Genomic DNA, 15,503 nt, shown 5'->3' on the forward strand with positions numbered 1-15,503 from the left:
ATGACCTTAAGGATACACATATTTTAATAGTCCCATTTAGAAAAACTGTCGATTTATTTTTCTACCCAATTCAGTATCAGTGATATACAAAAGGATAAAATAGATTACCACATTTACAGGAAGATACACAAACCAACTATCAAGGAACAATCCGGCAAAGTAACAAATTGTTGCTTACCCACATCTACTCAAAGGTATACACGGTTCATTCTAGGACAGTTTCCCGGTTCCCCAGGAAAGAAGCTACCTGAATTTATACCCCCCATAAGGTGAAGCAAACATTACAAGTGCTGAAAAGAACCATGTTTTGTACTGACAGAGAAACGCTTTTAAAGAACACTCTCTAATTTTCAGGCCAATGTTATAGAGCACGTGTGGGCTCACAGGCAGGATAGGACTTCATCAAAGGAAATGCTTCCCTCCTCTTAGCCTTTCTAAGACCCTCCTCCTTGTACACAGGAGAGGGAGCTCCCTTTAATAACAGGTGGCCGAGCAATACCCTACCTCAGCGGATGGTGTGTAGGTTATCAACACATAATGGGGAAAAGGAACTACCTCTCTTATCTACTAAATACAATCCACATTTGGGCGGAGTTTCCAAATCTCCACCAGGTGTACATTATGTGACCTGTGTTTTGTACACAGCACATTTCCTTGAGAGAAAATAGGGATGAACACCTCTCAAATTTTCACATTGCTCATCACATGTACCTTTTCCCAAAGCATATGAGAAATGGCAAAAACCTAAGCCTGGCCAGATACTTTACCCAAGCCACTGAAAACTTACAGGAACCATCTCTTCGTCAATCTCCGGGATCCAGTGGGTGAAGTGCCACAATTCTTTAAGGGAACCAGAAGGTTAAGAGTCCTTTTCTCCCAAAATGCCTCAGCTAGGGACAGCACAGACCGTGCAACAGAAAAAGCTCAACAGCTCCAAAACATGGAATTCAACAGTCTTCAGTCAACCTCGCCACACTCTTCTGGCCATCTCCAAGGAATTACCACATTCGAAATTCAATGTTCATATTCAAAAAAGAGATCACTCCACTTCAGATGAGAAAAAATAAAGCAATGGCAATTAGCCAAAATACTCCAAACACTTGACAACTGGGGAACTGTCTCCTAAAGACGCTCAAAAGGCCAGCAGGATTCATTTATAATTTGGCATGCGCTGGTTGATGGGGCAACAAATAAAAGGAATAAAGATATAATACATCAAGTAATCAGACAAATGGTAGACATACATACCACATTAAAGATTCATATACAATACTGTGCCGACTTTAAAGAAAAAACTGGGAGAGGGTGGAAGGAAAAGATAATAGGGAAAGAATTACAAGGGAGCATTTCAGTCTAACGCTAGTCCAGTGAATACTACCAGTGGGATTTCCAATCTTCCATCTCCAAAGAAGCTGATCTAATAAATTGTAAAATTACTTTGCTCATTTTGGGGGCATACAACATACTCCCAAGTACAGTAAGCCCTCTGACATTTTGGTTTCACTTGCTATTTGATGACTAAGTTGTTTCTGGTTGTAAAGATTTTCCTAATATATTTTTATTAGCCAGTTAACACAGCAAAGGCTGCTCCCTCTGTGAGGCCAAACGAGCTTCACCAAATAATTTGATCTAATGAAGATGAAGGGGGGGGGGGGGGGGGAAAGGGAAAGTTTCCTGGTTTTTGTTGCAAAACTTCTTCTCTCACTTAAAAAGCTCTGCAATCGCTTAATGTTTTGTTCCAGAAAAAGAAAGCAAAACTAGTTGGGGAAAATACCCATACACTTATTGTTTACTAGCATGATACAAAACAAACTCATAGTTGTCAGTCAATCGTCTTTCAAAAATCAAATATGAATGTTTGATCTTGTAACTTAAGAACTGAATTTTTCCACATTCCTTTATAGAGAGTTAGCATCTGTAAATTGAGACCTTTTTTTTGGACAATCATGCAAATTTAATTTGTCCCTGGAAAGAAAAACACAACCTACCAGATTAACAAAATATGTCCTTTAAACAATAGTTTTTCTGTGAATTTTTCTCCACTATTACCATTTCATCCTTCAGTAAGCAGAAACCACTCTTAAAAAGTTTACGTATTTCGAGTGCACAGAGAGTTAAACTCACAGCAATCAGGAAGACTGAATCAAGTCGATCTATTTTACCTTCTGAACTGGTTCTACTCAGCTCAAAAGTAAATTCTAAACATTTTCCAGTTATTATTATTAAGCTATAGAAGCTAAAGACATTTCTACTGCCAGAGAGGCTTCTGTAAAATTGAATAAAGATTTTTATTATACCACACACACAAAAAGCAATCGGTACAGAAAAGGCAGTTTTCGGTTATTCTGTTGAGAATTTCTTTCCATGATTTCTCCCATTAAAGTATAGTTTTCAAAGCAACCACCACGACAAAGGAAGCATCTAATTAGTCCATTTTCTTCTGATCCAAGAATGCTGAACATTTACTGTCCCATCTGTAGCTGTATCAGCAGTGTAATGAACACAGTTTATATTACTGAGCTATTCTTTGAACTCCAAGAACTGTTGAAGTCTTTTCTGATGTTCTGCAGATGCTTGCACAGCACTAAATGAAACATAAATTCAAAGCATAAGCTTTATTTTACATTAAGCATATTAAGTGAACCACAGAGCACAGAGTCAATATTTTTCAAAACAATTAAAAATGAATAGAAATCTTCACTTATTTAGTACTTCTGAGAAAGCTGGATGAAAACCCTCCTTAATCTAATGAGGAGGAGGGCTTGCATTCAGTAACAGCATGCTTCTACCTTCTAAGAGACCAAAGCAAATTAAGACTGACAAGTGAAAGCATCGATTTTAACCTGCTCTGCTGTGGAACCTGCTGTGCAGAGTTCCAGGCCTTGCAGTAGATTTTCTGGATTTTATTATTTTATTTAAACCAGATTCCAACATTATCTTTGAGTTGTGGAGTATTTGAATTGCCTTTAATATAAAATCCTTTAAACTAAAATGTTTGGTTAAAACACAATAGACTCCACTAATCGTTTTCAAAGGTAACAGCTTGGTGGTTTAGATTTAGTTTTCCCTTTGAACATAAGTTATGTCTTAGATGGGGAAATAGAGTTCTCTCCCTACCCTTGCCTCCCACAAAAATACATTACCTTGATAAAAGCGGAGTAAATATATTCTGTAATTAGTATAAAACTTCTTTTCAAATTTTTGGGTAAAAAATGAATAAAGATTCTGGTCTTCTAGTTGAAGATGGTATTATTAAATGATAAAAAAAATCCAGGTTATAAAAGTTACAACTTTTAAAAGTGCCAAAAAAGTCTTCAAATCATCCCAAATCGCCTTATAAATACACATCTCTGCTTGCTTAAACCAGCTGCCTCTAACTGAACCATTTCAAGTACTTTACTGTGTGGACTCTCTCCGGGTGCTAGTGAGGCCAGATAACATACCCATTTCACAGGAGGGTAAACAGTATCACAAAGGTCAGAGATTAGGGGAGACAACTCAGCCTACTGGTTAAGACTATAGACACCATTAAATAGAACACTAGGTCAGAGAGACTGGAGTCTGAATTCTGGTTCTACATAATCGTGGGCAAGTTAAATCATTAGGTAACTTGACTGCAACCACAGATAGTCGATGATGTAACCAGACATAAATCCAAATGTTTTAACTCCAAATCTTTTTTCCCCACCATACCATTCTGTCCTGGACATACAACAGTCTGCTGACCTCATCATATATAAAAGATGGCTCTTCTCAGAGAAAAGAAACTAAGGCAGAATTTCAGTGTCATAATTTATCAGTCATGCACCCCCCATTCTTATCTAAAACTCTCTATTTCCCCCTTTCTCCCTGCTTTTGCTCTATCATCATATACATATTTCATGCTCCACATTCATCAAGCATCCTCCATGGTGGTTTATATCTCAGAGGCAGTCTATAATATAGGGAGAAATGGTGGGATTTTAAGAGTAAGTAAGACCAGATTTCAGATTCATGTTCTAAACCCAACTAGACTGTGCTATTAGGCAAGTCCTTAATCTCCTTGAGCCTCAGTTTCCATATCTGTACAATTATGATAACCTCTACACCTCATAGATGCTTTGAGAGAAGGAAATGAAAAAAATGTATTTACAGTGCTAAGTGTATTGTCTAGAACAGTGCTGTCTTGATAAACTTTCTGCAATGACACAAATGTTTTAGACCTAAGATGTCCAATACAGTAGCCACTAGCCACATGTAGTTACTGGGGACTTAAAATGTGGCCAGTTTGACTGACAAACTGAATTTTTAGTTAATTTAAATTTGAACAGTAATACGGAGTTATCATATTGGAGAGCACAGAGGTAGAAGGCACTCCATAAATTTTTTTTTTTTTTTTTTTAAACAAGTGAATAAGCCTCTGAAAAGAGAGAGGATTATCTAGTGCTCTTTACATTGCCACAGAGCCAAGTGTCCCATAAAAACCTGCTATTACTGCTGTGCACTGTGGAAGTAAAAGGAAATATACTACTCTTTCTAAAAGTAGGCAGCATGCAGAAGTTCTAAACTACTCATTGACCGCATACAGAAAAAGCAATCTCTTGTGCCTTCTAAAGTTCATTTATAATTGTGATAAACACAGTTTAGTTAATAAACTAGCATCCCTTATCCTGCCGAGCTGGATTATTTCATGAGAAGAAAGCAGTAAACATCAATGAAACTAAATATAAACAGGCTTGGCATTTGTGGTTTTCTTTCTGGTTCTGTTTCCAAAGGTGTCATGATCTGTCATTGTTTTTCTAGCATGATTCACAAAGCACCAAGGACTCATTTATGGAACACTCTGCTCACCCAAAATCTTAGTTAGCTGACTAAGATGTAATATCAGAATTATTTTTAATATGCTTTTCTGGAAAGGTACTCAATTTTTTGCTTTTTATCTCATAAGGATGTTTTGGTAATTAAAAAAAAAAAATCTTTTATAACTTTCTATCCTTTTTTGTCTATTTGAAAGAAGGCCCCAAAGCTTATATGATAGGCCCAATTTTAAAATATAACGTCGATATCAAAGCTGTTAATTCCCAGTAGGAATTATGAAAGTCACATGTTGAACATGTAAGCCTTTATAATTCTCATACCTGTTTCTCATGGGAACTCCTGAAAGTAGATTATCATCATGGGTTAAAACAGGTAAACTTACTTCAGATGTTCACCAAATGTAGTAGTTATTCGATAGATGGCAGTTTTTAATGATGCTCTAAATGCAAATCTTAATGTTTTATAAGAAGTGTCCACAAGGCTTCCTGAAATCCGAGGTGGTTTACTGGAAGCATGAGGAAGCTTGAAGTACTTGTCAACTGCCTAGATCAAGAAAGAAAGAAGGCACATTAGTTCAGAATATCAATAAAGCCATATTAGTCCAAAGAATCAAGGAGATTTTATTTCAAATAAATTAAGAGAGAGAGAGATACACACATCATACAGGCATTCTAGAAAACATTTATTTTGGATCACAGTCAAAAGTTTGAAAGACAATGCAGTGGATGTTTAGCCACTACAGCAGTTAGCACAGAAAAGTTCAGACCTGTCGTCTAAAGAGGAGCCATTCTGCAACGGTCCTGAAAATGCAAAGGTGGGAAGTGAAATACAGATATCCTACTTTGCTTATGGTGTGTGACAGCTAAGAATACTTTTATTATAAATCTCAGAAAAAAAAAAAAAGACCAAAACTTTATGCTTTACAGAAATAAAGTTATTTACTATAAACTAGCTTATCTTCCTTTCTAGATGATAAAACATCTATGAGCAATAGGTAGAGAGAGAGAGAGAATCCATAAATGAAAGTGACTTTATTTATACTTGATAGAAAAAGAAATATAGATTTAAGTGTATTTTTTGAAGGCCAAAGGTAAATAATATAATTTTTAAAAGATATAACTACATTAAGAAAAGAAAGAACTAAAGATACAGAAGTGTAAGTGTATTAAACTATTACAGAAAGATAATACTATAGTGACAAGAAATAATACTTTAAGATTATTGTTCATAGTTATGGATAGAACCACCAAAAGAACTAAATACAGTTAAAATGATTTCTGCCATCATGTTTTTAATTTCAAGAGCTCTTTTATATCATCTGAGTGATCCCTTTTATTTTAGCATCCTATTTTTGTTTCAAGGATGCAATATCCTCTCCTATTTCTGGGGATTTTGATGATTGTTGTGGTTTTGGTTTTTGGTTTTATAGTTTCTTCCAAGCTACTTTCCCCATCTTTGTTTCTTTGGTCTCTATTTTCTGCATTAGAGACTGTGCTCAAAAATCTAGTGATCCCTGGCTCATGAATGCGAGAGGGACCTCCTAAAAAGCTGACCAAAAGCACTGAATACATAGAGATTACTGACAACAGGCTTCACAAGAGGTGACCTGCATGGATTTTTTAGAGTTGCCCAACTCAGTAACTTTGTTTTTCTTCTTGGATTAGTCAGAGTTCCCAGAGAAGAGTTTTCCAGTACTCTGTCTGGTGGGCCTGTATTCAGGGGAGTATACCCTATCTATTTAATACAGAAGCCACAAGCGTGTCTGTCGTGTCCACTCACAACTCTGCCAGCCCAGAGAGCCCAGTGCTCTACCCTCTCTAAAGGACAAACCTCAGCTGCTGGAGGCGGGGGCACCAGCAGCAGAGAATCTAGAGATCTAATTTTCGAACAGCTCTCAGCCATCGTTCTTATTTTGGTACCTATCCGTTCATCCTTAGTTCCAGAGGTACTGGGGGCCGGTCTCATTACCAACTTCAGATTTGCTTCTGGGGTCTGCCAAGTTAGTTATCTCAACCATCTCCTCTCCAGCTTTGAAGACTCTGTTGCTGTTGTCTCCTCTCCTGTTTGTGGATTTATGTCTTTTTAAAAGTCCTTTTACTGTGGTTTAGCAGAGTGTGGGGGAAGGAACAAGATTTAGTGTGTGTGTTCGGTCTGCCATGACAAGTTCAAGTCCAATCATTTATTCTTTCAACAGTAACTTATAAGAGTGTTTCCTGAGACCAGGACATACCTGAAATAATTTTAGGCAGAATGGGAGGTGGTATTCAGTGACATACCCAAGCAACATTAGGTAACACTGAATCATAATGGAAAAGTTACTTCCTTTTCACTTTTCTTGCAAACTTTGATTAACCCTCATTAGACCAGGAAAAATAGCTATCATCATTTACCGCCCGGGTCCAATGGTCCCTTTTTATAATTTAAAGTCACCTTACAAAAAATCTACAGAAGAATGATACCATCAAAATGCAATTATTTTTAAAAATTTTTGACAGCTCATAATTTTGTTGAAGACAGTTAATCCATTTTCCTTGCACCATAATGGTAAAATATTTTCATTCTTAGGTTTATAAAGAAAAATTCAAATGACAAATCTAGTGAGTTTTTTCGTTTCAACATCATCTATTTCTTTCCAATCACCTCTGTATACACCTTTGTATCCCTTCAGCATTTATCCACTTATAAGCCATATAAAGTAAACTTTGGTGTAAAATATCACAGAAAATGAAAGAATACTGTCACATATACTCTCAACAAAATGGGATGATCCACAGGTTCTTATTATAAAATATTTTGGGACAAAGTCCTTCCTCTTGAATGACTTACTGAATGAGAATATCACATATATTTCCTTTTTCCTTAAAAATACACCATTCTGTCATCGATTCTTGAGTTTGAAAAAATATATCTAGAATATTATCATCTGAAGATTCACGGTTTAAAATTTCTCTTCTATGATCCTCATTAAAATCTAGAGCTGTGCGATCCAATACGGTAACCACTAAGATACATGGAATGTGGCAGGTTTGAACTGAGATTTGCCTAAGTGAAAAGTACACATCAGATTTTGAGGACTTAGTTTTAAAAAATATATAAAATATCTAAGGGTTCCTGGGTGGCTCAGTCAGTTGAGCGACCAAACTCTTGATTTCGGCTCAGGTCATGATCCCAGGGTCGTAGGCTCAAGCCAAACGTCAGGCTCTGTACTGAGTGTGGAGCCTGCTGAACTCCGCCCCTTTCCCTGACCCACAAATGCTCTCTCTAAAATAAAAAATAAATACGTATAAAATACCTCAATAATTTTGTATTGATTACATAATAAAATTACATTTTAGATAAACTGAGTTAAATAAAATATATCCTTAAAATTAACCTCACCTGTATTTTTTTAATGTAACTATTAGAAAATGTAAAATTATATTGCATTATATTTCTATCTGACAAAGCTAGTCTAGAGTGCTATTTCCATTCATCTTCTGATTTATCTAAATAATATTGCACATACTGGCAATTTTCTTCCAATTGCCAATGTGAGTAAAAAAATTTTTTAATTCTGAATTAGCAACTATATTCAATGAAAGTTTAAAAAAAAAAAAGACTATAAAAACGTATGTCCATATTGCTTATATACTTTTTTTTTTTTTAATTTTTTTTTTAACATTTATTTATTTTTGAGACAGAGACAGAGCATGAACGGGGGAGGGTCAGAGAGAGAGGGAGACACAGAATCTGAAACAGGTTCCAGGCTCCAAGTGGTCAGCACAGAGCCCGACGCGGGGCTTGAACTCACGGACCGCGAGATCATGACCTGAGCCGAAGTCGGCCGCTCAACCGACTGAGCCACCCAGGCGCCCCACTTATATACTTTTCTTGAAAGATGATGGAATACTATGTGATTCCATCATTCTCCTGTTTCTTATTGGGATTTTTTACCACAATTGGGAATAAATAATGAGTAATGATGAAATAATTCCTAGGATGCTCAAACAGCAAATCTTGAAATCTTTACATTTCAAGATACCGGAAACATGAAATCACTAAGATTCCAAAATACATCTTGGATTTTATTTATTTACTTATTTATTTTAAATGGTTAGCTTACTTTTCTTTAGACTGATTTTTTTTAATGTTTATTTACTTTTTCTGAAAGGCAGAGAGAGAGAGAGAGAGAGAGAGAGAGAGAGAGAGAGAGAGAGAACGCGCACACACAAGTGGGGGAGAAGCAGAGAGACAGGGAGACACAGAATCAGAAGCAGGCTCCAGGCTCTGAGCTGTCAGCACACAGCCCTATGTAGGGCTTGAACCCACAAACTGCAAGATCATGACCTGAGCTGAAGTCGAACACTTAACCGACTGAGCCACCCAAGCACCCACATCTTAGATTTTAAAAGGGTCTGAAGGGTAAATGCAAAAGAATGAATTTTGTTAAGTTGTTTTTTATCTGTTCTCTGAAAGACCTCTAAGAATAAAAGTCATAAAATATCAGCTCTTAAAAAATAAGGAACGACAGACCCTAATGAGATAAGGGTTAAACGAGGGAGGAAAGTCTGGGTTTGGAGCTAATGTGTCCCTAACACATCTTGAATCCTCATTAATCTCCTTCTATGACAAAGGATAAATAGGTTTCAGGTTCAGGGACTTCAGCAAACAACAGTATCTACAGCTAGAGCTTTCAATTATTGTCTTTTCTCACTTTGACTGTCTTACCCTTAATACTGAAATCCAAAAAGCCCTGAAAACAAAAACTTTTCTAACTGTTGGTGGCAAAAGCTGACCTGACTTCATCTGGCAGTAAAACCTGACCTGAGCTGACACAGGCTATTTACAGTCTTTATTTACTTAATATGAAGACCCAGATATTTCACTGCAGAAAAGTATTAATGTATCTGATTAAGGGGATTCTGCCTCAGATACCAATAGGAGTATTTTGTAATCTAGGATATATATACAATGTTATATTTTTAAGATCCAAAAAAATCTGAATTTTGAAATATATCCTAAGGTTTGAGATAAGGAACTGTGCACCTATGTTCTATTTATAGCAATTCAAGCTAGTTTTCCTTTTACAAAAGTGAGATAAAATTTCCTTTTAAATAAATTTAAGTTAGGGGTACCTGGCTGACTCAGTTGGGAGAGCATGAGACTCTTGATCTCAGGGTTGTGAGTTCAAGCCCCATGTTAGGTATAGAAATCACTTAAAAATAAAATCCAAATTAATGAATTAATTAAGCTTATAATGAACGACTTGAAATACTAAATAAGTAAATAATAGTTCAGGTGGCAAATAGGACTAAAATTATGGCAATAACGTGGTAATAAACAATGACAGCAAAAACTATGGAAGTAGTAAATGAATAACTTCACTCTAGGAAACACCAGTTTGCAGTATTTAGTGATGTATGCCATAGTTAGAACCGAAGTACTTAATCAGCTGTGAGGTTAAACAAGTATCTATTGAGCACTCGTTTTATGCACTACACATGGTTTCTGGCCTGAAGATTAGATTACACAACTGGGATCTCAAATATACAGTTAAGAATTATCTCAAACAGGGGCACTGGGTGGCGCAGTCGGTTAAGCGTCCGACTTCAGCCAGGTCACGATCTCGCGGTTCGTGAGTTCGAGCCCCGCGTCAGGCTCTGGGCTGATGGCTCAGAGCCTGGAGCCTGTTTCCGATTCTGTGTCTCCCTCTCTCTCTGCCCCTCCCCCGTTCATGCTCTGTCTCTCTCTGTCCCAAAAATAAATAAAAAACGTTGAAAAAAAAAATTAAAAAAAAAAAAAAGAATTAAACAACGAAAAGGGTAAACAGTGAGTAGAGTACACCACTAAACAATATACTCTTCAGTAAAAATTAAAAATCCCCAAAAGGCCTTACGTTAGCCCTTATAGAAGCCTGAAAAAGGGCTATACTATGAAAATAGGCACTTTTGGCCCATTTATATTTATATGCACTGTATATGCACACAAGCCGAATAAAGAGAAAACTCTCGTTGCTCTCCTGTGACTATTTATCTGTCAGTGTCATTAACAAATTGTCCACTGTGCAGAGCTTTGAAAGCGCCTCGTCTCAAGGATCTTACTTACAACCTGGTTAAAATAGAGGTTTATTCCACGAACGCCAGAGTCCCAAACAAATGGCAAGGAGAACACCAGACTCTGTTAAATGTAATCATGACAACAGAGCAGAGTTTCTCAACCTCAGCACTACTGACATCTTGGACTGGGTAATACTCAGTTGTGGGGGCCGCTTTGTGCATTATGGGCTGTTTAGCAGCATCCCTGGCCTCCACAAAGGATGCCAGTAGCATTCCCCTCTATCTGTGACAATCAAAATGTCTCCAGACATTGCCCAAAGTTTCCTGGGGAACAAAACTGCCCCTGGCAAAAACCACAGCTACAAAATGATACTCTTAGATGATGCTGATAGCTAAATTTACTGATGGCAGTTATTGTGTGCCAGGCACGGAGTTTAGCTGCTTTATATATGTTACCTCATTTAAATATTAAAATAATTTGCTAACAAAGACACCATGCTGACATCACAAGCATTTCATTTAATGTTCATTTAATTGTTATTTATTGCATACCTGTTTTATGTTCTCTGGTCATTCTACATTTCTGTACACTGTGGCACTTGTTACAATTGTAGTTAATTATTCATAGATTATCTGTTTTATACTCTGTAAACTAGAGGGCTGGAACCATGTCTGTCTTTCTCTATTCTGTATCTTAGCACATGGTAACTGTTTGATTATTGTCAGGCAATTGATAACTTAGGACACCACTCTAGACTCTGTATACAGATTTTATCTCGAACCCTCATAATAACCCTGCAAGGTACTATTTCTGTTTTAAAGATGAAGACTCTAACCTGACAGATGTTTAATAAATTACCCTTGATCATTCAGAAAGTATAAGAGCCTGGACTTGAACCGGACATCTGTCTGACACTATGTCTCTTAGACTGCTTGCTTACAGTAGTGATAGCAATACTTTTTTTTAATCTTGAAAGATGTTTTCTCCTGTACACTGTAAGAATTCTGTCATACAACATGGAAATAATAACGAAGTAATAAAAGCTTAAATTTGTTGGGTACTTAATATGGGACAGGCATCCTGAGTACTGATCTCATTCATTGTTCACATCCCCATGAGGTAAGTACTACTATTACTATCTCCATTTTCCAGATACAGAAACTGATGTTTAGAGATTATTATTTTCACCGGTTATATAATGCACTCCCCCGCCCCGCCATTTTAAAATTCCTGAAATGGAGATGTATCTTCTAATTAATGATATCTTAGACTCAATGAAATATGGTAAATGTACTTCTAAGGTTGCACAGCTAGGAAGTAGTAGGAGCTAGGACTCAGACACAGGTGGGATTGATTCTAGATCTCGCACTTTGGTCCATCTAACATACTGCCATTCTATCTCAGGAAAGGTTAGGAGATGCATAACCCTCCAAGCCCTCACAGAGGCAAAGGACTAGGAGTCCGAAAGCCTGGTTTTCAAATCTGACTTGACCATTTACTGAGCATAATCTTAAATAAGTCATACCAAAAGATAGTAGCCTTTTTGAGACAGATACAATCACGTACAACAGCCCTTATTCTAACCTTAGTTGTTAAAATTTTAAAGAAAAATCATTTCTTTGGAATACCACACAAACATTAGGTAGAGCAGCAGAGGATTCTAGAGGAACGAAAAATGAACTGCGACTTATAAAAGAATATTGGTCAAGTGTCTCTGAGCCTTCAAACCCACAGTTCTACACTGCTAATGCCCTGCAAACAGCTCAGGTTCAAGTTCCAGCTCTGCCACCTGAGACTTGTGAGCGAGACCTGAAGCTAGCCTCCCTCACCTCTAAAATAGGCCTAAAATACCTCCATCCTACTTCCTTCACAAGATAGTTATGAGGACCAAAAAAAATAAAAATAAAGATAATAATAGTAATAATGGTATGAGTGAAATTGTATGGTATTTGTCTTTTTCAAACTTATTTCTTTTTTCTTACTTTTTAAGAGAGAGAGAGTGTGAGTGAGCGGGGGAGAGGAACAGAGAGAGAGGGAGAGAGAATCCCAAGCAGGTACCACACTCAGCATGGAGCCCGATGTGGGGCTCAGTCCCACCACCCTGGAATCATAACCTGAGCTGAAATCAAGAGTCGGACACTCAACTGACTAAGCCACCCAGGTGCCCCTAATCAACTTATTTCACTTAGCATAATACCCTCTGGATCTATCCATGTTGTTGCAAATAGCAAGATCTCATTCTTCTTTATGGCTGAGTAATATTTCATTGTGTGCGTGTCCCCCCGCACATCTTCTTTATCCATTCATCTATGGATGGACACACTTGGGTTGCTTCCATTATCTTGGCTGTTGTAAGTAATGCTGCAATAAGCACAGGGGTGCATGTATCTTTCTAAGTTACTGTTTTCATTTTCTGTGAGTAAACACCTGGTAGTGGAATCATTAGATCATAGGGTAGTTCTATTTTTAATTTTTTGAGGAACCTCCATACTGTCTTCCGCAGTTTGTAGCAGTTTGCGTTCCCACCAATAATGCATGAGGGAGGGTTCCTTTTCTCCACATCCTCACCAACACTTACTTCTTGGTGTTTTTTTATTTTAGCCATTCTGACGGGTGTAAGGTTAGGTGTAAGAAACAAACAAAGAAAAAAAGAGACAAACAAACAAAAACACCCAGACTCTTAACTGTAGTGAACAAACTGGTGGTTACCAAAGGGGAGATGGGTGGGGGGAAGGGTGAAATAGGTGAGGGGGGTTAAAAGTACACTTAACCGCATGAGCACTAAGCAATAGACAGAACTGTTGAGTCATTATGTTGTACACCTTAAACTAATAACACTGTATGGTAATTATACTTGAATAATAACTATTTTAAATAAAAAATATACTTTAACAACCCCAGAAGTTTGGTAGTTAGAGAATTTAAAACTAAGTCTTTCTAAATGAAACAAAACAAAACATGGTAAGTAATCGCTCTGTAGACTACAAAGCACCGTACTGTTATTGTTATTTTATTGTAAACTACACCGCCCGAGTGATAAAAAACAAACAATGCTATGTGTGTCAAAGATACGCCCACATTAAAAAAAAAAAACAAAAAAAAAAAACATTAAAAAAAAATTTTTTTTTAATTTTTAAAAAAAGGGGGCGCCTGGGCGGCTCAGTCGGTTGAGCATCTGACTTCAGCTCAGGTCATGATCTCGTGGTTTGTGAGTTCGAGCCCCATGTCGGGCTCTGTGCTGACAGCTCAGAGCCTGGAACCTGCTTGGGATTCTGTGTCTCCCTCTCTCTCTGCCCCTCCCCTGCTCATGCTCTGTCTCTCTCTCTCTCTGTCAAAAATAAACAAACATTTAAAAAAAAAAAAAAATACACACCCAAATCCTGGGTATCTTACTGTGTTGTCAGGCAAGCCAAATACTAGAAGTTGTGGGGAAATACTAGGAAATGATTTCTTTAGAGAAAGGTATCTGGGAAAAGAGCACAAATAATAAAACTATACACATGTACACACGTCTCAAAACACATTCATGAGAAAGTGGGCACAAAAAGAACTCAAAGGAAAAAAAAAAGAATCATTGGCTCTGATGCCTAAGACTTTGTAACAGGCAAAATAAATTGAGAGTGGAAGAAAAGAACAGCAAAGCATGTTTTCTTCTCGTATCTTACATTCCCTCCCAAGACGTTCTTGCACAGATGCACCAATCGTTCTTTGAGCCTATTTCAACACCACTCCTCCGGAACACCTACTGCACAACCCAGCTCCCACCTGGAAATGCTTTTGGCACTCAGTGTTTGCATCTGTCACCTGGCGTACAATGACAATGCCAAGACAGCGTAAAACACACCACCCAACATGAAATGAGGAAAGGCAGCCTATTCAGAAGCAAGAAGCGTATGTTTTATCTTTCTGTCTTTAAGTCTAGGACTAAAAAGTCCTACTACTTTGAAACTGTTCACCCAGCCTGGCAGCAAGGGATCTGGCCAATAGGTAACATTTATCTGCAAGGATAATTTAACTACAGGTTATTTTTAGTAGCTACAAGATGTGTAAGGATCCAAATTTATATCACTGAACAGAATTCTAATACTCTAAGTAATCTGATTAATACCAGAAGTTTAGTGACTTCCTTTTTCTGTGTCTATAAAATTATTATTTACAAACGAATTAGAAGTTTCTCTTCCTGGTCTCTCTCAGATTAGAATTTCCCATGGGTGAGAACAGTACCCCATTTTAACTTCCAACATATGTTTTGTTACTCAATAAATGTGACATGTGAGAAACAAACTGAAAAACCTGGGAGGAAAGGAAAAACATGACCGTCTACCTCCCCGCAACCCACACACTGCCTACCTCTTGCAGCGTCAACAAAGTGTTAAGAATAGCTGGTAGTGTAGTCTGGACAACTCCAAATCTATCTTCGGTGAATGATGCTGCTACTAAGTGAGACAGACCTCAAGAAGAAAAGAGAAAAAAAAAATTAGGCAAATCTACTGACGATACATCTATCGAGAAAGGATTAATATCCTGAGTATCTAAAGAACTTGAAATAGAGGAGGAGGGTATTACGCTAGAAAAATGCGCAAAAGAAACATGCACTGAAAAGGTCCTCACTACACCAGTCCTGAAAAAGAGGAGTCTCTACATTCTAGTAGGAAGAGAAGTTTTTAAAT

The 15,503-nt window shown here is 37.3% G+C and overlaps 1 protein-coding gene across 2 annotated transcripts in view; it reads right to left on the minus strand.

Annotated features, from left to right (window-relative positions):
- Positions 1–15,503, minus strand: part of NDC1 (NDC1 transmembrane nucleoporin) — a 47,410-nt gene continuing 31,907 nt past the window's right edge. For both annotated transcript variants that reach the window (XM_042951436.1, XM_042951434.1), the window contains exons 16-18: positions 15,184–15,284; positions 5,180–5,340; positions 1–2,584 (exon numbers count right to left, since the gene is read on the minus strand). In XM_042951436.1, coding sequence (XP_042807370.1) covers positions 2,521–2,584; positions 5,180–5,340; positions 15,184–15,284 — 326 coding nt within the window. In that variant the 3' untranslated portion in view covers positions 1–2,520. The remainder of the gene's footprint in view (positions 2,585–5,179; positions 5,341–15,183; positions 15,285–15,503) is intronic.

The sequence above is a fragment of the Panthera leo genome, chromosome C1 (genome assembly GCF_018350215.1).
Source record: "Panthera leo isolate Ple1 chromosome C1, P.leo_Ple1_pat1.1, whole genome shotgun sequence".
Taxonomy (NCBI): Eukaryota; Metazoa; Chordata; class Mammalia; order Carnivora; family Felidae; genus Panthera; species Panthera leo.